The following is a 24,989-nucleotide window of genomic DNA, read 5'->3' as shown; positions in this document are numbered from 1 at the left end:
ACTAGTCCAGTCAATCACTTGTCATGAGATAATAATATCTTTCTGTATATCTGTTTTCCCTAGCTATCAATTTGTATGTCAATTATCAATTAACCCCTGTTAATGATGCCTTGTTGATTATTAAAAAGCTGTGGTTAGTACTGATACTATCGATGTGCACTGTGGAGAGCGTTTAAAACATGGCTACGGGCGGCGAAGATCTATGGCGCGAGTGCGCTTCTTGGTTGACGAGATGTGGCTTGCTGCATCCTGACCATAAGGCAAATTGGGAGAAGAGTACTATCCATGATTTGGCATATACCCTAAGGGATGGAGTGTTACTATGCAACTTGCTGAACGTGCTTGATCCTGGCTGCATTGACATGAAGGACGTGAACCAACGACCTCAAATGGCACAGGTAATTGGGACTTAGTTGACACGACCTTCGTAGTAATTGCCTTAAATCTATTATTTTGGAGGCTATTCAGATAGTTCCTCATTTTGCTGTGTGAATTTATGTGAAACTATTATACACTTAAGTTCTATGTAGGTCATATATGTATTTTAAAAATGCAGTTCTAAGCGTTTTTTTTAACATGTATATTTGTCTGAATTATTTCCAATTGTAACATGTCAGTGTGTTTAAATGGATGTATGGTCATTGGTTGTTAATTATGCATGCAGTGATGAATGGCATTATGCTTTCATTGATGTCCCTGTGTTGAATACAACTGTAGTACTTATTAATATGTTTGGTTTTTATCTATGACACAAATGACTGAATGGATAGGAGTAATGTGATTTCATATAATGTATTTATTCATCCTATTATTTTGCTGTGTACTATATATTTCTTATTTACTAAAGATTATTTAGAATTGATACTAAATCTTATATTTTTATGAAATAGTAAGCAAGTGCATAAAATAAATGAATAACTGGATTTATTTTTGTATCATTATCATTCTTAAATGATAAATTGCATTATAAAGATATGCAGAGATTGTTTACTAAAAATTATGTATATTTTTATAAATATCAGAATACAAATTTAATTTGAATTTATTAATAAATATAATATGTAAGGTATACCTACTGGGCTGTGCATCTGTTATGTTGTATAAGCAGCAAGCATTTCACATGGGCTACAGATAAATTATTATAGTTGTTCATTGTTTTGAATAGAATTATATATATATTAATATATAATTGTATACAAAACAATAGATATAAATTAATTATGTCTTAGTAATTACTTATCTATTTCAATGAAATGCCTTTGTTAGATTGCTAGTAGCAAGTATTAGCATATACTGTCAGTGCAGGCAGTTGCACTATACCATTGTCATAAATTAAAAAAAGTATAATCATATCTGATCCTAGGTGAGCCTAGTTTCTTGGATTAGCTTCATTTCTATCACTGGAGAGTGTCAAATAAATTTACACAAAATTCTTTAACATTTCATCATTCTATATTTGTAAAACATGTGTTTAATAACACAAAGAGATGTTATACATATATTGATGATTGATCTAAGTCTATGTAATAAGCCACTACTAAATATATATTTTTACCACAGAGTACTCATATAGGGCCTCATCTATAATAATTGCTAATGTAATATTATTTCAAATGCCTATCTGTTTGAGAGTACCTTTGTTACAGCCCTAGTTTCACCCATATTCATTATCTTTCTCTTCCTGCTGTATGTTTATTATAAAAAAAAATAGGGTGACATTATTTCTTGTTATATTTCATACAATATGTATTTATCTCAGTGTAATGATAATATAATGGACAGTACAAGTCATACCAGTTTCTGATTAGTTGACACATATATTACATCATGTTAATGTAGAATTTAGATGATATTTGTTGTTTAGTAGTTTAACACACTACTTACTGAAGGTTGCAGATTCAATTCATCCTATGATGCAAACATACATAAATAAATTGTTGTATACACCTAAGTGTTTCCTATGTATTTAGAAATATAAATATATATACATACTATACCATTAGTCATTACTAGTTTACTGTTACACTTATGCTATACCATTCTTGAGGACTAAAGTACTCATTGAATAAGTAAATTGTTGTGTTATTTCTCTTTGTAATTAATAATAAAGATAATAATCCTTATTTAAATAAGTCTCGTTCACATTCACAAAAAAATTTTTTTTTTATCTTCCTATTTGCAATCAGTCCCAGAACTATGAGCAGATTTTTTGGATGTGGGATATAAGAATGGAGTGTCCACCCCAATGGGAGGATCTACTCCTACTGCAAACATTACACAATGTCGCTTCTATTTAGTCGCTTGGGGTAAAGTATTTGTAGTAATTGAGCAGCCAGTTGATTTTGGTGGTTATATAGTCGCACAAAAAAATAGGTTTAATGTTTTTATAAATTACAAGGCGAATAATTTATACATTGTTATGTAGTTATTTTATTCTAACTTCTTCTATTTCTTTTTGCTACTAAGTGAACTCCTTAATTTACATATAGTGTAACACTATTATAATTTTTCGATTCATATATGTTATTTGTGTTTGAATATGCATTTGTATCTGCAGTTCCTGTGTATGCGCAACATTAAAGTGTTCCTGCGAACATGTCATGAGGTGTTTGAGCTTCGCGAGACTGATCTATTTGATCCATCCATGCTGTTTGATCTCTCCAACTTCCACAGAGTGTTGTGCACACTGGCCAAACTAAGCCAGTGTCATAAAGCACTCAATAGAAATATCAAGTAAGTACTATTATTGTAATTGTAGTTAGTTTTCATTTTGTTAAGTTTATTTTAGTTTTAGTATTTTTTTTATTTTTTAGTTTTAGTAGTTTTGATAACTTTATTATAAACTAGTGAACCATCCTTTTGTTATATTATAAACTAACTACAGCTCCGTCTTCGCACGGATATTTACATTGATTTGAAACAAAACCTTATTAATTATTCGTCTAAATATTCCTCAGAAATATATATTGACTAGCTGTTCCCCGCGACATCGTCCGCGTGGAATTTAACTTTCATTTTCTAAAATAAAAGTAGCCTAAGTTACTCCTTATTACATCAGCTACATGCCAATAAAAGTCCCGTCAAAATCGGTCCAGCCATTTCAACCATCTGAAGTACTTTTAAAATCTCGAACTGACACAGCTAGGGTTTTTCTAGATCAATATGTATAGATGTGATAACATTTGTATGTTGCTTGATTTAATTCAATATAAAAAACATAAAATAATTATAATTTAGTAGTCGTAGTCTGGTACATAACGATGTTTCTGTTTATGCAAAATCACGATGCTGATATTTATTCGTTAAGTGATCTTCAATTTTAAGATGCCTCTACACTAGACTCCTTTCACTATGTTTGTATAATATGTGGCCACATAAAGATGTTCCGGTGCATTCGGTTGTGCCTACTGAATAAATAAATGGATACAAGTGATCATATAAAGCAAAGTTTCTGATTTTGTTTATATTTTATCCACTGACTGATTTTCTAAATCAGATAACAGACTTTGAAACTGTTTTTGATCATGACGACCTGAGCCGAGATACGAATCACTAGCGATACCCTCGGACTGAAGTCTTCAGTTGGTCGTTTCTGCGGGTTTGAAGTGCCTTCTGCACTCTGCAAGTGTCTTGCTGGCCTTTTAAGGAATAAGCTCTTTTCCTGAAGGTTTCAATATTGTATCGGTTCGGAATGCTGGATGTTGAATCCACAATATTTCTATGGAGAATAAAATCTATCGATGTGATCAAGTTGGTTTTTGTAATTATAAAATTATACAACAATATAGTTTCAAAATGAATTTTGAAAGAGATTGTTCATATAGATATCCAATGACACTGTTTCCGTGCGCTCTGGTTTACGGCAACGCGGACCGTGAGAGTTTATTACTAAACAACTTTTTAAAATTCGCTCTGAACTTATTCCTATCTCTTTGCGTTATTATATGAATGCATTGAAATGGTATTCTATTTCACCCGGATATTGATATGCACTTATCTAGAGTAATAGACGTTGATTTCTAATTACAATAAAGTAGTTGTGTATAAATTATCTTTACATAGTATAAAATGAAGTCGCTTCCGCTGACTAATCGCTTAGATACTTTAAACTATGCAAAAGGATATAATGCAGTTGTCAGCAATACATAGAGTGGTTTAAGAGGAAGGTTTATTTGTATAATACATGTACAGCCGGGTGGGGTAGCTAGTTATATAGAAAGTAGTTCTATATGACGACCTTTAATTAAAATTGAATTTAAGCAAAGTGTACAAATTAGTATAACCGTTTAGAAGTCATTATGTATAACATATGTAATAGACTTTAATTAATAGTAATCGCTTTTTTGCAGGCCGTTCTCGGCACAGAGGACACAGTCAGAAGAAGACATCTATAAAGATTTACAGTCTGTGTAAGTACATTAAAGTTATATATGTAGCACATATTTAGATGTTACAACATTCAAAAACGTAGTATTAGAACGAGAAAAAAAGTATAATTCTTCTTGTGTAACAGTATTTCGTTGCTATAGTCTAAACTGTTGTAGTTAAATCTATTGAAAGATAAGGATAGAAGATCTATATCGTATGACCTGTCCTTCTCTACAATTAGTTTGAACATAACACCCAACTTATAGTAGCGCTGGAGTATCCCTCGAAACGCCGGCTTACAACATGAACGAAAGTCCGGAGCACCCGGCCCCGGCCGAGGTCCCCTGGGTGCAGTTTACAATACCGAGTGCCACCTGCGAGGACCGAGTTGAGGAGATATACGAGGACCTCTGCTATGTCAAGTTCACATCCGCCATGCCAGAGGTGCTTTGACTTTATGGTGTCCTGGTACCTGGGCTCTGCTTTTCTTCACAGTTTTTACACTTCAATAAAAAAATCGTTTTATAATAGAATAGAAAAACATTTCTTCAAATAAATTTACATTGAAGCACTTTTGAATAGTTATCACATTTTTTTCAATCCACCGCTCATTCAGAAAGTTGTCTCACCACAAGAAGAATGAGAAAGAAACTTGCTTGTTGCTCTTTTAAATAATTTAGTTGTTACTTTACATTTTTAAGTTGAAGTGTGTGAATACAAATTATCAACTGGCACTAGTTCAATTAAATACTCAAATAGAGAAAATACTATATAAACAACCGACTGGTTGAGATTTATTCAACAGTTGTTTGTATATTTAATAGTCGTAACAATGTAAGGAACGTACTTTTTTACAAGAAATTCTGTTTAAATGGATGATATCATCTTGCAAATTTTATCGTTTAAAATGCACCGAGGATAAGAGATATGATAACGCCTCTGTAAATACTTCTTAGAATTGATGTCGATGGTGGGTTAATGTAATTGTGCACATCGATGGGGGAATTGTACAGAAAACGGTCTACGCTCGTACATAATACTTATAAAATTCATAAATATTGCTATTTCTTATTTGAGTTCGTAGCTTAAACTCTGCTGATTATAATGCTAATATCAATTCAAATGAGAGCAAAATTAAATTAAACATATTTAACTCATAAACTAACTAGATGACTAAATAGAAGTTTAACGTAAAACAAATACAATATAATATAGCCAATACAACTTTTTAGAATTCAGTAATTCGCAGTACGGCATTTTTTCTTCTTATATTGATTAGTTATCACGCAGATAACATCAAATTTAAAAACTCATTTCCATTTCTTCAGAAAAAAAAAATGTAAAATTCAATCCTTGCACGTTTATTGGTTATTAATTATATAAGTATTATTTTTGTAATATTCTTTGTTATTTTAAACAGCAATCATATTATAACTCCATATAACTGTAGGATTTTAGTTTAACTATTAGATACCGTTATCTCCCCTTCTCGTGATCATTTCATTTCTAGTCAATATTAACGTCACGTTATAAAATGAAATGCATATTTTAAATTTCAGTTAATTGGTCTACTCTTTGGTCTAAGCTCTCTATCGAAATCATAGGAAATTGTATTAGTAAGATTGTCAGTTATTCAGTCAGGACAAGTATTTTTATATTACATACGTCGAACATAGAAAATAATATAATATATACTACTATAATATACATATATACAAATAACCAAGTAACCATATCTCAACAGTTTTCCATAGAAACAATATTATACTTTTTAATGGATATAATGAAAAGGTGGATGAGGATGAGAATGAGCTCAGGTCAGTTAACCGATCGTGATGAAGTTACCTGGAATGAACCACGATGGTTTCCAGGGGAACCGCATTGAAGTAATGATAATAAGTTTATTGTGAAAAAATAGTTACAAGACTGGCTTAACTAAGTTTCTATACTGTGTAGGTAGATATAATACAAGTTTTAAATTAATTAATAAAAGCTTACACTGAAAATAAGCATTTGGGCATTACAGCCTAGACACAAAGCTGAGTGGAAAACAACTTGGTCGCAGCTGTATTTTTTAAAATAATTAATTATGTATTGTTTTCTTTCGACCTTTCTTTCTATTTCTTAAAAACAATTAACATCAAGTTCAGTCCACTAATGGGGGTCTATAGTTCTTTGCTATGCGTCTCCATTGTTTACAATCTCCTCCTCCCAATATACGTTGTAATCGCATAAAATAGATTAAAGGAATACCATGTCAGTTTGACTTCCACGCGGTTCCCCCCAGAAACCATCGTCATAAATTCCTGGTGAATTTGTCACGATGGGCTAACTGACCTGACCTCATGCTCATCTTATCATACTCCACTGGTGCCCCGCCAGCGTAAACCAAGCGCAAGCGGATGTACCATTCCATTATCATCGATAAAAAAATATCGTTTGAGTTGAAAAACACAGAAGTGTATGGAAAAAGCTTATCGTACCGTAATGAATACTTATAAGTTTTGACTAACGAACGCACCCACCCGGATAAATTGTAAACACGGTTTTGAATTTGTAAGTCGACTCGCCTCACCTTGATAATGATTTAGATAACGTGTTGTAAACGTTACACAAACACCACATAAATTTACTTACACTTTCAAGTTCAGGGACGTGTCACGTTTATGATGCAACTACCTGTTACCCTCGACTTTGTCCGTGGTGAATTGATTTTTTTTGTAAGAAAGAAAATTTCTAAAAGAAATGTAGCCTAAATTACTCCTTAGAACATTAGCTATCTGCGTGTGGAAATTTCGTCAAAATTGATCCAGCTGTTTCAGAGATTAGAAAAAAAACAGACAGACAGACTTTCATAAACATAATGCTATTTACTGAAAAGTTCTTAATTTGAAATTACAAACATATACTTTTTTTTATTTGTATAGATATGGAATAGTTGGTTTTAAGCAGCATTTATTTAGAGGTGGCTTGGTATATGATTTAAATTCAATTATTTTTTCTTTTACAAATATGTACGTATGCTCTGGTATTTTCTAAATCCTAGACATTAAAAGTACTGATATCACGCGTTGTATTCTGACTTCATCATCACAAATTGGAAGTAACTGTATTTTATAACGTTCTGTAAACATCAGTAGTTTTTGTGTGAAAGAATAACAAATATCCATCCATTCACATTCATCCATCCACACTTCCAAACATCCACGTTTAAAATATTAGTAGGAGATAATATTAGGTACATGCTCCACATAAGCACACGTATGTAAACTTTCACACACCCGTCGGTTGCTAATAATTGTAATTAGTGATCAACTGTGAAGGACAGCATTGCTCAGATATGTACCAGTGTTTGCCAAATGTTTTGTTTAACCAACAAAATAGATTGGACCGTGTAGATTGACTAGAATGCTTCAGCGATATGGGCATGGTGATATGCTTACCACACCAGACTTTAGGTTTCATGTGGCTCAGGATTTTATTTTTCTTAATACTAGTTTGCATTGATTTCTGTGGAATTAATAAATTTTGATATCTATTTTTATAATTAAGATATTTTAACAATTATAGCGTCAATTTTGCAACAAATTTTGTAGTTTTTCATTATTTTATGTTAAATATTATACTTAAACAACATCTACGTTTATGGTAATTATTCATTTCTTATTTTAACGCTACAGACCAACCTGCACTTTAAAGTTTTATATTTTATGGATACTCTTTATTGGAACAGATACAGAATAAAATGAAAATAATACATTTACAAAAGGCGGTCATCTCGCTATGCAAGTTCTTCCAGACAATTTTAGAAATTCATATTACCTGAACCTAATTTCATTAAGCTAATTTTGCACATGACTGTCATACAAAATCTAGTCTTACGTAAAATAATTATAATGAAAAACTGCAAAATGTGTTTTTTTTATAGAGAGTGCAATGCTTTTTAAATACATTTATATGCGGCATTGACTCCGTCAGATAATACATTAACGATTATTTGACGTATTATTATGTCTTTAGTATTTTATACATCTTGTTTTGTATTGTAAATATGTATATTTTTTTCTACTTCAATACCTAAGTTAGTTTTCATAATTATAAGTTCAGCATTAAAAAAAAGATGTACATTTTATTGTTTTAAATTAATTATTGTATTTTATAAAGAAAAATATACAAAATTTAATCAAATAATTTAGAAGAAGAAAATCTTTTTACCAGTTTTTTTTTTTTGAAGAAATTATATTGATGATAATTCAGTTAAAATCAAGCAATTATATTCTTCATTTTATTATTATTTAAACATAGAAGCATCAAAAGGATTACACTGATATGTTCGTCACGTTTTATTGTTAAATGTAATGCTTACAGAATTATCATCAGAAGCATAACATCACAGTGGAATCTGATTGAATAACAGTTCAATACAATGAAAATTATACGAACTTTATTACTTTAATTAAATGTATATAAATAAAAATGCTTTATTAGAAATAAAATGCATTGTAACATACTTCTGTAGTTATATAGCGTGTATGTTCGCGTACGCTGCATGCGTGTGTGCATGCGTGCGTGTGCGCCGGTTCTCGCTCCATAAATTCTGATCTGTTGTTTTTTAAAATTCAATTCAATTAAATAATGCAAAAGGTGCAATTTTACGACATTGTATTTACGTATTGATGTCGTTTGTCAATATAAGGGAAGTGGGCTTTGTCCAAAAGTCAGGAGATCGATCTCGTTTGACTGAGATCGATCTCCTGACTTTTGGACAAAGAATATTTAGAAAAATAAAAACTTTAAGTGATACGTGTCATTAAAATTTTTGACTGGTTTACAATAGCACAGATATACGTTGACCGTTCACGGGTTCGATCTCGGTCGAACCAATTTAGAAAAATAAAAACTTCTTAACTTCTTGTTTATTGAAATTATTATTATTATTTTGATTTATTTGTAAATATGTCTGCAACATTTAAACTAACTAAAAGTACTTACAGTTAGTAATATTAATAATTGTATTTTAATGGTGAAATTAAATTATAATTATTAATTTTCCTCAAAAATACAATACGGAACCAAATATTACTAAAAGCTTAAAAATATATACAACTGTAGTGTTGTATATTGTTGCATTTTCCTTGTACAAGTTAGGCGACTATATGACATACGACTGTTCAATGTGAATATGAAGGCTGAACACTAGCCTGTTTTTGTCTGTGCCTTGGATATGTGTAAAAAAAAAGAGAGCGAGCACCGTAGCACAGCAATGCATGAGTATGTCGGGGTTAAACAGCGGCGGCAACGGCGCAGCCGACGTGGGTGAGTACGCGAGCTACTGCGCGCGCATCCACGACGAGGAGATCTACCACGACCTGTGTGCTGTCAAGTCAGCAAGAGAACCGCCCGTCTCACACCATCCGCCCGCTTTCAACACAGTACGCTTTTGGTTTCTTTTTTTATTTTGCTACATGGCGCGAGATACAACAATATACAGCTATATTAAAAGGTTTGCCTCTTAATATGTTAATAAGTATTACCGTTGATTATTAAAGTTTATATAGCATATACTGGTAGTCAATACATTCTACATTCTCCCTAAAGGAATTAAAAAAATAATCTTACTACTGATCACGTGCAAGCTTATTTGAAAAGAATTAGAGCTGAGTTTCTTGCCAGTTCTTTTTAATTAGAACTCTAATTAAGCTAATTAGAACTCTGAACTGAGAGTAGATTTGACATATCATAGAATAAAGATATTTTGATTATTGTATTTTAGTTAAATATTCATATGAGGGTATGATATCACATTTTATTATAAACGTTTTAGTCAGAGATAACCGAGTATCAAAGGCGACTCTGTTTTTGTACCGAATTTCTAAGTAATGGTAGAATTCTTACATTAGTACAATCTTTGCCTGTGTTATGTTTATTGAAAAAACAAATGTGTAATATAAATAATATGTTCGTAATCACTGCTGCTAACTAAAAATAGTACCTACTCATTGTTCTTATATATAATACAGCAATTACATAATTCTCTTTGTAAATATAAGAGAGGATACAAGTGTCAAAATGATTGCAAAAATAATATGTTATTATATACGAATATACAAAAAGCCCCAGCATATTTTGAACTGTTGGAAAGGGATCGTGTTCTAGTAGTTTGTATAGAACCCTAAAATATATATAAAACCGGCACGCGCCTTTGAAAACATATTTCTCAATTATCATAGTAATCTGTTGGTAAGTTTTGCAAAAAATACCGGAACAAATCGTTATTAGCCGTCGTACCCGAGTAAATAAGTAAGAGTCGGCTTTCCGCAGATAGTCTGCATTATTCATACGGATCGCTGTTGTATCTCGCGTCAAATATTACCCGTAGTTAGAATCACTCTACACACTTTAGTTTACATGTGTTTAGTAAGAGTTTTGTGTTAGAACGCTATGCTTTTTATTTATTTGCTTTGCGTAATTTTGAGGTTTTATCGGTGATATCGAATTGCAATATTAGAAAGTGACGGTTCGATGTGCAAGCTGCTGAGAAAAGTAAATCTAGTTTTTGCACGCTTGATATAAGACTCAATTGCCCTTGTCGATAGAACCTCTGCAATGAGACGTCTGTTATTACACTTTCACTAAAAGTCGTGTCTCTTCCAGCTCGCGACCTCGTCGCATAGTCTAGAGAAAAGGGATTATGTTATAAGGGAATTAGTGGACACGGAATGCAACTATGTGGATGTACTGAGCAAAATTATAAAGCACTTCTTAAGACCGCTCACACCGTATTTGAAACCACAGGACTTGCAATATATATTCTTCGGCATAAAGGTAAGGAATTTTATACTAAAGCATACTGTACGCTTGTTGATAAAGGATAATTGTAGCTCATGAAAGCACTCCAGGTGCCAATCGAATTTTCCGACCAATCGACACAAAGTCAAAGAACGTTTCCATTAAGTTTGTATTTCTATACTGTTAGTTTATAATTATATCTGTATTGATACGCAATATAGAATACTAAACCAATATTGATGATTCTCTTTTAATTTATACTAGCTTTGTTTTTATACTAACTGGCAGGACATTACGTTACTTTTGTGAAGTCTTAAACTGTTTGAGGATAAATTTCTAATAATATAAAGCTTAAGTTTGCGTGTCCATTTATAGGATCTACACGATATCCACTCCGGGCTGTTACGTCAGCTGAAGTTGGCGACGGAGGCGTGTGTCCCCGGCAGTGGCGCCCCGCGGCTGGCCGACGTTTTTCTGGCGTGGCGTGAACGGTTGCTGCTCTATGGCGACTACTGCTCAAATCTCACGCAGGCGCAAGATACGCTCAAGACACTCGACGCGAGAGACAATACGTTCAGCAAGCAATTGGAAGTAAGTGATTTGTCAATTATAAAAATGTTATGTTTTCCGCTTCCACAGAAAGATAGTAATAATAATCTCAAGACAATTCACACAGCCCCATCTAGACCCAAATTAAGTTAGCTATAGTTTGTGTTATGGTTACTAGTTAACTGATGCAAATACATAGATATATTTATTTTTCGTAAATACATATTATACATAGAAAACACACAGACCAATACAAACAATCACACTCATGAATACGAATATTTGTACCATGCGAAGAATCGAACCCGTGACCATCGAAAGTAAGGCAATGTGCTAAACCCCTAGACAACCGAGGTCGTCAAATAAGAAAAGAAGAAATACTGCTAAGGATTAAATAAAAGAGGCAGATCATAAATATTATTGAAAATAGGCGGTAAAAGTTGAGATTAGTCAATTACAAAATGTTATATTTTATGCTATTATTGAAAGATAAAATAAGAAATACTGCAAAAGGATCAAAGAAAAGAATAATAAAATATTCGGGGAAAATTGTTAGAACACTTGATGCGATACGCTGAACTTATGAATGTTATTATTGAAGGAAAAATAGAAGAGAGCGGAAGTGAATGACATAGTTATGCTATATCAAGCAGATTAAGGAAAAAGTTGGAGTCGTATCGCATCAAGAAATAAAGAGATTGATGGAAAATCGTAAGAAATGTCAAAGCTCTAGCGACAAGAGCGCGGTTCTTAAATTATGAATGAATGAAATGAACTAGTGTATTTGATACATTTAATTTCTCTTTCCCATTGCCTACCAATTAATTGAATTTTGGTCTTATATCAGTCTAAGGTTTATATATTACAGAATGATATTTATATTTCAGAAATGCCAAAAGTTTGGTCTCATATCAGTCTAACATAATTATATTTGTTTCAGAAATGTCAAAAGGAACACAGCGACGGGCGGATACAGTTACGCGATATATTATCAGTGCCGATGCAGCGAGTGCTCAAGTACCATCTCCTTCTCGACAAATTAGTGCACGAAACACAGCCGGTCAGTTCCAAACCTTTTATTAAGTTTCTACGTTATCGGATTTGGTGTAACAATTAGGCATTTGGAAACTACTAAAGAAAAACGATAATATGTAACATACTAAGTACTCGCCCCGGCTTCCCACGGGCAGTGGCACTAATGAGGAAATAGCCATTATTATTGCTAAAAGTATGGCGTGATTGGTATCGATGGAATTCTTCATAGTTTTGCAAACGTTTTAAAAAACAAAACTGTGTTTTCAAAATAGTTTAATCCATTTTTAAAAAATTATATATACATGTTAAAATGAAATAATGCGTTCATATATTTGCTCATTTTGTTATTTTCCAGTACTTAATTCACTTTAATCAGTGCTAATACGGGGCTTGTTTTCAAAATGCTTTCATAGATGGCATTGTTGTCATTTGTATCGGCCTAATTAAATGTCTATATTCATCCATTATTATTATTGCGTGGTTTAAAGGGTCTAAGCGAATAGACAGCGGAAGCGATTTTATACTATGTCAAGATGAGATATATGTAAGGAAAATGTTTATATGAATACATTTTTCTTATACATAATTATTCGTTTTAAAATAAAGAAAATTGTTTATATTGCGGTGCTCAGGTAGTGAATAAGCTTTGAAATATTTTTTGTCAAATATGCAACCCCAGAATATCTGTATTAATCAATATTTGTATTATTAATGAATCAATCACTTGGAAGTTTTATTGATTTACAAATTAAATTATTTAATAACGTCGTATAGAATCATGAGGAATTCCGGGGTCTGGAGCGCGCTAAGGAGGCAATGGTGGACGTGGCACAATACATTTCTTTCATACATTTCAAAAATTATCTTTTAATGTAGGTGCATATTTCACACAGATACATTTCAAAAAGTATTTTTTAATGTAGGTACATAACACCCCATGTCAGACCCCTTATATTTGGAAGAAACTTAAAAATAATGCTAAAAATATTAGATGAATATATTTTTAATACGAATATTGTTTTATTTTTGTTCATCAGAGAGACCGCTAAAGTATTGAAAGATATACGTAATTCAGAATATTATCAAACTCTTAATAAGCACACATTACTTGCTTAGATAACAGAGTAATATTACTAGTAATAAAAACATTTGTAATACCCATATGTATACTACGTATGTATAGTAAGACTCGTCTAAGTACCTCATCTACTCAGTTTCCAGAAAGTTCGCGACTAACGGACGATATTGTAGTAAGGCAATGTATCATTATAATATTTTCTCGTTAAATTTTATTGTAATATACACAATTTCGCACTAATGAACGTGTTACCCCGTTACACATTTCTAATAATGAAAAACCTAGACCGACCCTGTTCACTAATCTTACAAGATAATATATAATTAAATCAGTTCAGTAGTTTTGGCGTGAAAGCGAGACAAACAGACAGACTGAGTTACTTTAGCATTTATAATATTTGTAAGAATATCGCATTAGAAATAGGGTTTGGTGAAAGACATATATTCGTAATATATAAATAAAAAATTGTCCATAATACAAAAAAATATTTTTTCGGATAAATGACTTAGCACACAGCGCAAGTATACATGCAGTCCCAAGCTATGGGTACTATATATAAGATATAGCGACTGTTGAAAAAATGTTTATTTCTTTAAAAAACAATTCGATTACAATAAAAGAGTGACCAGTGACCTAGTAACAATGACCTAGTAAGGATTGCAATGCCTGTGTCAGGTAATAGAAATAAAAACATAAATATTTTTTTGGTGAATACGCACATGATATACATAGGAAACACCCAGACCGATACAAACAACCATATTCAATGAATACAAATGTTTGTACTGTGCAAGGAATCGAACTAGCCTACATTGAAAGTAAGGCGGTGTACTAACCTGCTAGACCACCCAGGCCGTCGTATAGAAATATGTTAAGAGACCTGTCTAGTTACTTGCCAGCTCAGATTTCGCCAAGCTGAAGAGGAAACACCAATAACATTCTATGTGGTTGTAGCCCACTCATGCATAAACGAAATATCTCCTTTGGAAAGTTTACACTGAATCCTGGGGAGATAAAAACCATCGCTATTAAGAACATCCTTCAATTCTTGTCCTTGATGGGTCTAGGTAGCGAACTCTGAAAAATGGCGAGCAAAATAAATCTATATAGGTTGCAGAGCTACAGGTCCAAGCACCTGACAATACCACAAACCCCTCAATAGAATAAAATACTTGTCACCTCTTCAGAATGTAAGCAGCCAGTTGATATTGACATTAGAAATAAAATTAGTATTAAAACAATGTGTGGCTAATAAGTGGCTACAAATATTGTATATGAATGTCTCAAAAAATACATATAACAACACTGTAGAAAATATAACTATTTTAAGAATCTATAGATATTCGTAATTTCGTTTTATTACATAATCACACATAATGTATTGTATCTCAGAAATACGTGAGTACGTGTTTAACAAAAATTGACTTATCTGATCGTCTTATACAGACAGGTTGTAACTTGACTGATAATATCTTTAATCTCTTGTACGAAATCTGCATACGTGACCCAGAGGAAACATTAAGTACCTATAAAAAAAATTGTACATTGGGCTGACATATGTATTTGTTTTATGGTATGCAAATCAAAATAAATAATATGGAATGGTTTATTAACAGCCTTGGTGGTCTAATGATCTGGTATACCGCCTTATTTTCGATAGTCCCGGGTCTGATTTCTCGCAGAATACAAACATATGTATTCATGAGTATAATTGTTTATATTGGTCTGGGTGTTTTCTATGTATATTATAATATGTAATTTTTACAAATAAAAAGTATTTAAATATTTGTATCAGTCGTCAAGTACCCATAACACAAGGTCTATTTAGCTTGGGACTAGATGGCGCTGCATAAATTGTCTAGAGTTATTATTATTACCACTGTACATATATGTTTTAAGATTTTATATAAAATTATAATATATGGTTTTCGTATTATTTTACTTATAAACAAATAGTATGTGAATATAAATACCCAATGTTCGTTACCAGGAGAGTATAATTGATTGGGAGGGTGGAGCTCTGGGTGCGGGTGGCGCCGGACTAGCGGCCTACGGTCGGTTGCTGCTTGATGGAGAGCTCAAGGTGAAGGCCCACGAGGATCAGAAGCTACGCTCCAGATACGTGTTTGTCTTCGACAAGTTGATGTTACTTTGCAAGCCGGTCAAGGTTAGTACAGGAAAAGTACTGAATCAATCTTGTTAATAAATCATCTAATTTGTATAAATACAAACAAAAGTAGTTTGGGTTCAGTTAGAGTTCCCGGCAATTTACTGACACTACTGAAAATTTATTTATTTATTGGGAGAGGCAACAGCTACAATTAAAGTTAACATATGTTGATCAGTGACTGTTAGCCAATAATAGCCTTCTACGCATAGCTATCGTATATATGTAGAAACAAGCACTAGAGTCTGTCAAAATATATAAGCTACGTAACTATAACGGTAGTAATGGTTTTAGAATATCTCCAGAATAGAGTAGTTATTTTTTGATGGATGATGGCGCCTGTGCCAGCAGTATATTGGCGTGCTGTTAATGAAGAATAATATGAGTATGTGGTCAGGTCAGTTAGCCCATCCTGGAAAATTCACTTAGAATTTATCGTGATGGTTTCCAGGACCTCGTGTTCTAACTGACATGAGCAATGTACCATTTGCTAGCAATGGAATCCTAAGACTATATTGTCTAAGTCTAAGACTATATAGGAGATTGTTAGTAACAATCTCCTCCTCCTTAAAATAGAGTACCTACTTCTATAAAGTATAAACTTGTTGACATATATAAGTCAAGTAAAAATCTGTAAGAATGGCGTGTGTTGGTACAGGATAACCAGTACTCATACCGCGTGGGTGTGCGACTAGCGGAGTACCGCGTGGAGGAAGCTTGCGGACGACGAAGCGGAGCACGCGCTGACGGCCGATGGGCTGCACACTTCTATCTCGTCCGCCGCACCAAAGACGCCACCTTCACGCTCTACGCGCGCTCCGATGACTGCAAGCGCAAGTGGGTCAAGGCCATCCGCGATGCCATGTGAGTACTGCTTTTTGTGGAATTCTAACTCTTGCGCCGTACTAAGGACGCCACCTTCACGCTCTACGCGCGCTCCGACGACTGCAAGTGCAAGTGGCTCAAGGCCATCTGCAACGCGAGTGAATACTGCACTCCTACTTAGTTCTTTCCTCCTGGGGTGCCACACTGCACTATTTCTTATGGTTTATGTAATACATTTGTCTGTTCTCAATTAGCTTCACTTCGCTGATAAAACAATTAATAGAAGAGTTTTTGATGTAGCAGCATATTGGTATTATAATAACTATTTTTTTTACAGAGACAATTTAGAACCATCCGGATGTCGTAGTACCAATCACAAATTCGTGTTACACACGTTTGAAAAGCCGGCTACGTGTCATCATTGTTCAAAGTTTCTGAAGGGTAGAATATTTCAGGTAATGTACATGGATATCTATTGTACTTGTTAGATAACTAGATATAATAATATTATTTTTATTTTCTTAAGTTAGTTCCTAATAAAAATCTGGTAATTATCTTCTGGTTTTTTAAATGGTATAATGGAATGATGAAGTTAGGTTTGTTAGTTGCGTAGCTCGTCGTGGGATATTCACCAGGTATTAATCATGGTTTCCATCTTAAAAAGAGTCATCAGGTTGGACTATTGTATATAAAAAGCAGGTTGCCAATTAGCTGTATTCAAAAGGAAAAAAAAGTATTATATGTTGCTGAAAACGTAAATTGCTAACAATGGGGTTAAAACTTGCTATTACTAATAATCTCACCTTGAATGTATGTTAATTGTAGGGCTACTTGTGTACGGTGTGTAACGCGTGCGCGCACAAGGACTGCATAGCGTTATCTGGGCGGTGCGGGGGCGCGGGCGGCGCGGGTAGTTTGGGTAGCGTGGGCGTGGTGGGCAGCGTGGGCAGCGTGGCCACCGTGGCGACGGCCGCAGCCCCCGACCAGGCGCTGCACTACTACATGTGGTACGTGGGCGAGATGGGACGAGAGACGGCGGCCGCCCGCCTCGAGCGCCGGCTGGACGGCACGTTTCTTCTACGTGTGCGGCCGTCACTCGCTCACCACGCTCACCACGCCCACCACCCCGACACCGACACGCACTACGCGCTCTCGCTCAAGTGAGAATCATTATTTCTTGCTTTCAATCACCCTTTTGCTATTACTAATTTCACTCTTAGTTGGTATGCATTTAGGATAGCTGATATTGAAAATAATATCTCAGGACAATTCACACAGCACCATCTAGCCCCGAGCCACCGTCTACTCATTATAGTTATGAGTACTAGATAACTGATATGAATTCATAGTTTTTTTTAAACATACTACATATCATGGAAAACTACTACCAGCTACCATTCTGGTACACTCGTGGAGTGGACGAATGATATAATATTTAATTCTAATTTGTTTCTATATATACATACGAACATACGAGATACATACAAATAATAATATGTGAATTACGTATATCACAGTGCTTTTTGCTTGTAACTATACTTGTTATGTCTTGTAAATTTAATAGCATCCAACATAATTATTATAGAACGGACAACACCGTTAAACACATGCGCGTGTGCCGCAAACCTATCGACCAGGTGCCGCACTATTACCTCTCGGAGTCACGGTTCTTCCGCAGCATCGTCGAGCTCGTCTCCTATTATGAGAAGACAAGCCTCTCAGAGAACTTCATCGGGTATGTATACAATATATTCATTACAATTTCTCTGACTAATTCAGAGAGCAATGTAATCTTATTTATTTAAATTGTAAAAGTACTTGTTTTACAATTGAAATAAATAAGATTACTAGTATCTCATAAAATGTTCAAAGAATGATAGTGATCTAAATACATAATTCTAATGTATAGTTAAACTAAAAAATATACATCATAAAAATTATATGTCACTACATATTCTACATCCTTAGTAATATTGTAAATGCAAAAGTAACTCTGTCTGTCTGTCGCGCTTTCACACTCAAACTACTGAACCTAAAGCTTGAATCCTATTTTTAGGCTATAAATAAATATGATATTCAATGTTTGTTAAAATTCATCTCATATGAGAGAGACATCGACGTATATGATATATAGTAGTCTAAAGTCGTAAAATAATAGGAAAACTATATACTTTTCTTATTATGTTGAAATTTTTTATATAATACATTTTTAACATGTTTATTAATGTGGGTAATCAGGCTAAACTCGAACCTGCGCTGGCCGTTCCGGCGCGTGGTGGCGACCGTAATCCACGATTTCCGACCACTGGAGTCGTCCCAGCTGGCGCTGCGACCCGGCGCCAAGGTGCTCGTACTCAGCAAGGAGGGCGACAGCCGCGGCTGGTGGAAGGGCAGAACCCTCGACAAGGTTAGCACGCACTTGACTCCTATTTTCGCACATGATAATTATAATAATAATACCCCTGGACAATTCACACAGCGCCATCTAGTCCCTAGGTAAACAGTACTTGTGTTATGGTAGTAGATAACTGATATGGTTATATCGAAAGGAACTGTGTTGAAGTTACATCGATAAGACCACAAAAACCCAGTACTTGTATGTTACGCATTGGCATTATGTTCATTGATAGAAATTATTTTAAATTCATGGTTGATCTATACGGGAACGTAAGTATCTGCTGGCCGGTCACCTTTTATGTACATATGAATCAGTTGCCACAACACAAGCATAGAGAGAAAACGTTATATTTAAAATTAAACATAAAATTCAGCTTCTCCCAAAGCAAACCAAAAGCAGTCTTAACACAGTCAACAATTTAATCATAATATTTTAAATGTTAACCTAGTACAATGATGTATTTTAATAGTATTTGGAACACTTTCTCTTCGTAAGAAGAACTAGCAAAAAACTTGGGTGTTGCTCATTTCAATAATTGTTGTATCTTTTTAATTGAAATGTGTGAATAAATACTACCAACTAGTACTAAGTGATTAAAATAAAAAAATAAATACACAACCAATTGGTTAGGTAATTAAATATGATTTTCTAATAGACTATAAAATGTTCAATATATAAGTTTCAAAGTTGACTTGATTATTAGATTTGGGACCATAAGTAATACAAATTACGCTACTTATAGGGAGACAATCGTTCGGGATACTTCCCGAAGGAGTGCGTGCGAGAGGAGCCGGAGTGTATCGGCGCGCTGGACTGATGTCAGCTGTGCCTCGCCGAGCGCGAGCTACACTTCGCCACGCCGCCGCAGTTGCCGCTGCAGCTGCCGCCCGCACCGTCCGCAGTGCCCGCAGCGCCACAAGACGACCACTCGCCCGGCGATCTCGTCTAACACTGACAATACTGAGTTTTCGGCTGTGCAACGTAAGTGCACGAGTGATTTACTCGAAGAAATCCTATTCTTGAACGGTCGCTACGCAGTCGACGATTTCAACGGTACGGTGATTTTATTGAGTTTCATTTGAAACCGCTGACAATACTGAGCTTTCGTTTGAATCCGACGTCCGCGCAACCCTAATTAGTACACGTGTGATGTTCATACTAAGTATTCCTTTTGTTGAACATCATTGGTTGCAACGAAGTCAATAATTTCAACAGTACGGTGGTTTTACTTTGAAACTAACGCATGCGCAATCATGAACAGTGCACGTCCCATCCTTGAACGGTTGCGTCGGAGTCGACAGGATCTGAACGGGAATGGTTTTTAAGTTAAGTATTCCAGTTATTAGTTAAGACGAATGTAACGTCGATCCTACGATGTAAAAAAAGGCGCACAGTTGCTTCTTGTAGTCAATAAAATTAAACAGTTGTTTTAATTATAGACTGCGTTATAAGTGTATTGATATTATCAGTTCCGTGACATTGTATATAATTTTATTTTGTAACACGCTGTATAGTCATTATTAAATAAGAGATGTGTCACTTGTTATTGTAGGCAGTGAGTGAAATCAAATTCGCGATAATCGCATTCAAAATGTTTACAGTTTTATTGAATATTTAAGTAGGAGTGGACGACATAGAGTTTATATCTAAGTTGTTCATGAATAATATATCAAAACATTCATTGAAGTTATATTTTTTTAACTCTGACCACCAATTAGTTTATTAGGTAAATGTGAATTGTACAGAATTAAATAATCAATGCAATCTCAATTTTAATTGATTGTTGTTAATGTAGCTTAATGTATGAAATATATAATAAAACGAGAAATGTATATCTATACAAATTTTAACTAGTTTCTTAGTATATATATAAAATACATAGATTAGTCTTCGTGCTGACGTCAGCACACTATTGCTGTCTCAAATACTTGTCTATGGTTTCCTATCTTACTTAATAAAGGTTGTATATTGCTCTCTTCTCGCAGCACTCTGGTTTGTTATTATGGTGCGTAAAAATGCTTTAAATTTAGAATAATGATATTAAATGGAAAGTGATAATGTATTGTCCTGTTTGTGTATTAAAAATAAAAAAAAAGATTGTATTTATCGGAAGGAGTAACATATTAGACCATACAGTTTCATACACGGCTATAGTTTGTTGTGACCGACAACAATTACATCAAGTAATTATTATTATTAATTTCCACTAATGGCACAATGTATTGAAATTGTATGGATTTAAAGTATAAATAATTTAAAATTATCTCTATGACAGTAGAATAATATTTATATTTCACAATATAATAAGAAAGTTAATAATACCCATAATTTTCAAAGATGACTTCTCACATGAGCTATAATAATATTGTAACTACATTTAGGTATAGATTGGGCCAATGTTTTTTGCCAAGCAGAGGAGCAAACACCACACACATCCTATGTGGTTGTAGCCCACTCATGCATAAACATAATATCTCCTTTGGAAAGTATACACTCTATCCTGAAGAAATAAAAACCATTGCTCCTAAGAACATCCTTCAATTTTTGTCCTTGACGAGTCTCGGTAGCGAACTTTGATAAAGTACGAGACAATAGATCTATACAAGTCGCAGTGTTACAGATCTTAGCACCTGACAATAGCCCAACACCCTAATAAAAAAAAACAATGTTATGTGATTAAAGCATCTATCAAAGTAGGGTTGTTTAAATTATTCTTACTTTAAAATGTTTGTGTAATAATTGTACAGGTAGGTAGAATTACAAATTACATTTCACCCAGCTTGTAATTCGTATATTAAAAATATGTGCTCAAATGTTTAATTACATGACATTCAGCTCTTAATATTCACTGTCTTTACAACATCAGTGTTCGTTTATTTAGAAAAGTTTCGATTGTGTGTGTAAATTTTTAGTCATTTTAATGTATACCTAAACAATAGTGAGATAAAGTGCCAAATGATTTGTACCATGACAGATCTTTGTGGATTCTTATTTACAATTTAAAAGATTTGTGTCGTTATCTCACACATATTTTATATTGAATGTATGTTTCAAATTTTATTATATCAACTAATGGAATCCAATATATCTCTACAACTCTCCACTTTATACTTATTTTGAAAACAATATATATTATTAGAAATTTTGTGGATACCAAAATATATTGATGGAAAATGATATTTAAATTTGTTAAGAAAGAGTGCATTATTGTGCAGTTTAAAAACTAAAAAATGTGTAAGCGTTATCAATCTAAATACCTCAATTTCAATTCTCTACATTCCAATGCGTGGGCCTTGTGTAGCGTATTAATTCACTGTTACACTTATTTCTTACTCCTTGTTTGATAAAGTAGGTGGATAACGCGTCGGTGCCAATACTGTAGTATTTAACGATGATACAATTCTTTGTAATATGGTTTGTCAAAGTCGTAGCTGCACAGAGAGTTTACCCACGCCCAGTGTATGGAGTAAGCGAGCGACATGTTAGGACGTCTATGGGACGTAAATGTTAAACAGTAGTGCAATGGAATCGATTGTCACGTGATAGTCTCAATTGATAAGCATTAAGGGATCATCTTATATATTACTTAGTGCTGTTGTTACCACCTCCTTTATTTGCCAAAAAAGATACTAATAAATACAATTGCTGCCTTTACTCGTACGCTCTTTCGCGCACGAATAGGATTTTACGCAGGAAAGAATGTGCATGTAAATGTAGACAAAGAACGAGAAAAATCGCGCGCGCCAGTGAGCGGATTCTACGTTGTACAATCGGGAGTGATTGAACGCCTATTTTAAATAATTAATTATCATTTCAATATGGCGGACATCTGACTATGGGGAAAATACATATTTATAGAGTTATTGATAATTTATTAAAGTTAAACATGTCTTTGGAAAAGAAGATTTTAAAAGAAAGTGAAGTGACTTGAAACCCGCCTAATCACATGGGAAAGAGTGAACACAAAAAATCTCTCACTATACGCGAGCTGGCTTTCCCGCGCACTCTCCTAATCGGGTGAAAGGATTTGTCGCGTAAAGGCTGCTAATGGTTTTTAATTGCTGTTGTTTGTTTAAAAGCACAAATATTATCTATTGAAAATATGTACTATATGGAGAAGATTCTATTTTCAAACAGTGTGGAATTTGTTAAATCTAATTAGTTTTTTTTTTTGATATAGCTAAGCCCACCTTAAATGAAAGTGAATGAAATAAAGAAATGTAAAATTATATTTATGTAAAATCTTTGAAATTAACTATTTACGTTAATTCTATTACATGTTGTATATAAGATAATTTAGTATTTTCATATTAATATTTATTTATGTAATGAGTGTATATTATATACTAGTTTATTATAGTTGAACTATGGCCATAACTATTTCACTGTCGCAATCGGCCTACGTCGGTCTATTTCCACTGACTCTCTTTTCATATACAAATTTGTGACAATCTAGTGTTCTTCAATTATTCCAAACAATTCTTGTTAATAATCTCTAACTCTACACATAATTCTAATAAGTAAATATTTAAAGCAACTTATCATTTTGTCTTCACCATAGTGAAAATCTCTATTTTTTTTAATTGTTGATAATGGAATGGTGCTCCCGCCTGCGCTAACAGTTTACAGTGGCGGGGCACCCGTGGAGGATAGAATGAGCATTAGGTCAGATCAGTTAGCCCATCGTGACAAATTCACCAGAAATATCTCAGTACGGTTTTCAAGCGAATCACGTGGACATCAACATGACATGTAAATAGTAAACAATGGGGTTATTAGTTCACATTACTAACAATACCCATCCCTCGAAAATGTGGTTTGGACAAACGTTAATTGAAATATAACAACCCCTTTGTACGAGTAAATGAGGTTTTCATTTTATAGTATAAGATAATGTTCTATTCAATAGTTATATATTCAGTATTGAATCTGTAGTATATTTAAATTACTGCTAATTTATTCCTGTACTAGAGTAAGACAACGTATAAACTCGTTACATTTCTTCTGACTACACCATACTGTATATTACGCGTTATAGCATGATGCGAGAGCAGTATGACAAATCATTAAATTATACGTCATTTGTGACCGTTATTTATATTCTATAAAATATTATATCTTGAAAATATCTTTATAACTTTAATACTGAATAATAATAGCTGTTAGACGCGACATAGTGAAGAAATTAAGTTTTCTTTTATTAAAATAATATAAAAAATCCATAATAAAAGTAGCCTAAGTTACTCCTTAAAATTTTTGCTATCTGTGATTGAAAATCCCAAAAGAACAGGCCGTTCAGAGATTAACAGAAAAGAATAAACAGACAGTCGGACACAAAATATTTGGTTTTTATCTTAGTAACGTATTCAATTACATATGCATATAGTGGAATACTGTTAATTTGAAATTACAAATAGACACTTCTATTTTATTTATTTGTATAGATTTTAGTATCAAAAATCACATTCAATAGCGTTTTTTGTACTGCAAAATGTACCAAAATATCAGCTGTCATGTGCACTATGTTATAACGCGCGGATTATTACAATTTTAAACTAAATCGGTGTAGTAATTAATTGTATAATTTTAACTTGGAAAACTGCTACATTTCTAGCGCCATTTTAAGTGCTTGAGCTTCATACAACGAAGGTGAAAAACTGCCATATGGTCCGCCCGTTGTCAAGCTTTTCTTCTATCGTATATCTAAAATAATATATACCTACTAAATTACCTTGCGACTATAATTTATTTTATATTATACATATTATATTCAGAGCATA

At 33.5% G+C, this 24,989-nt stretch overlaps 1 protein-coding gene across 1 annotated transcript; it reads left to right on the top strand.

Annotated features, from left to right (window-relative positions):
- The first annotated feature begins 69 nt into the window (after window positions 1-69).
- LOC131850357 (protein vav) lies at window positions 70-20,313 on the top strand. Its single transcript, XM_059200575.1, is given in 16 exon segments — window positions 70-398; window positions 2,558-2,733; window positions 4,350-4,409; window positions 9,659-9,800; window positions 11,023-11,193; window positions 11,533-11,748; window positions 12,647-12,766; window positions 13,516-13,617; window positions 14,930-14,944; window positions 15,810-15,986; window positions 16,645-16,850; window positions 17,149-17,266; window positions 17,637-17,971; window positions 18,397-18,546; window positions 19,050-19,218; window positions 19,952-20,313. Coding segments are annotated over 16 exon segments (2,451 nt in total). The 5' UTR covers window positions 70-179; the 3' UTR covers window positions 20,027-20,313.
- The last annotated feature ends 4,676 nt before the right edge of the window (window positions 20,314-24,989 follow it).

This window comes from Achroia grisella, unplaced genomic scaffold (assembly GCF_030625045.1).
Source record: "Achroia grisella isolate CSIRO2021 unplaced genomic scaffold, CSIRO_AGI_Agris_v1 utg754, whole genome shotgun sequence".
Taxonomy (NCBI): domain Eukaryota; kingdom Metazoa; phylum Arthropoda; class Insecta; order Lepidoptera; family Pyralidae; genus Achroia; species Achroia grisella.
Note: the sequence above shows the minus strand (reverse complement) of the source record. Positions and strands in the feature narration are given on the sequence as shown.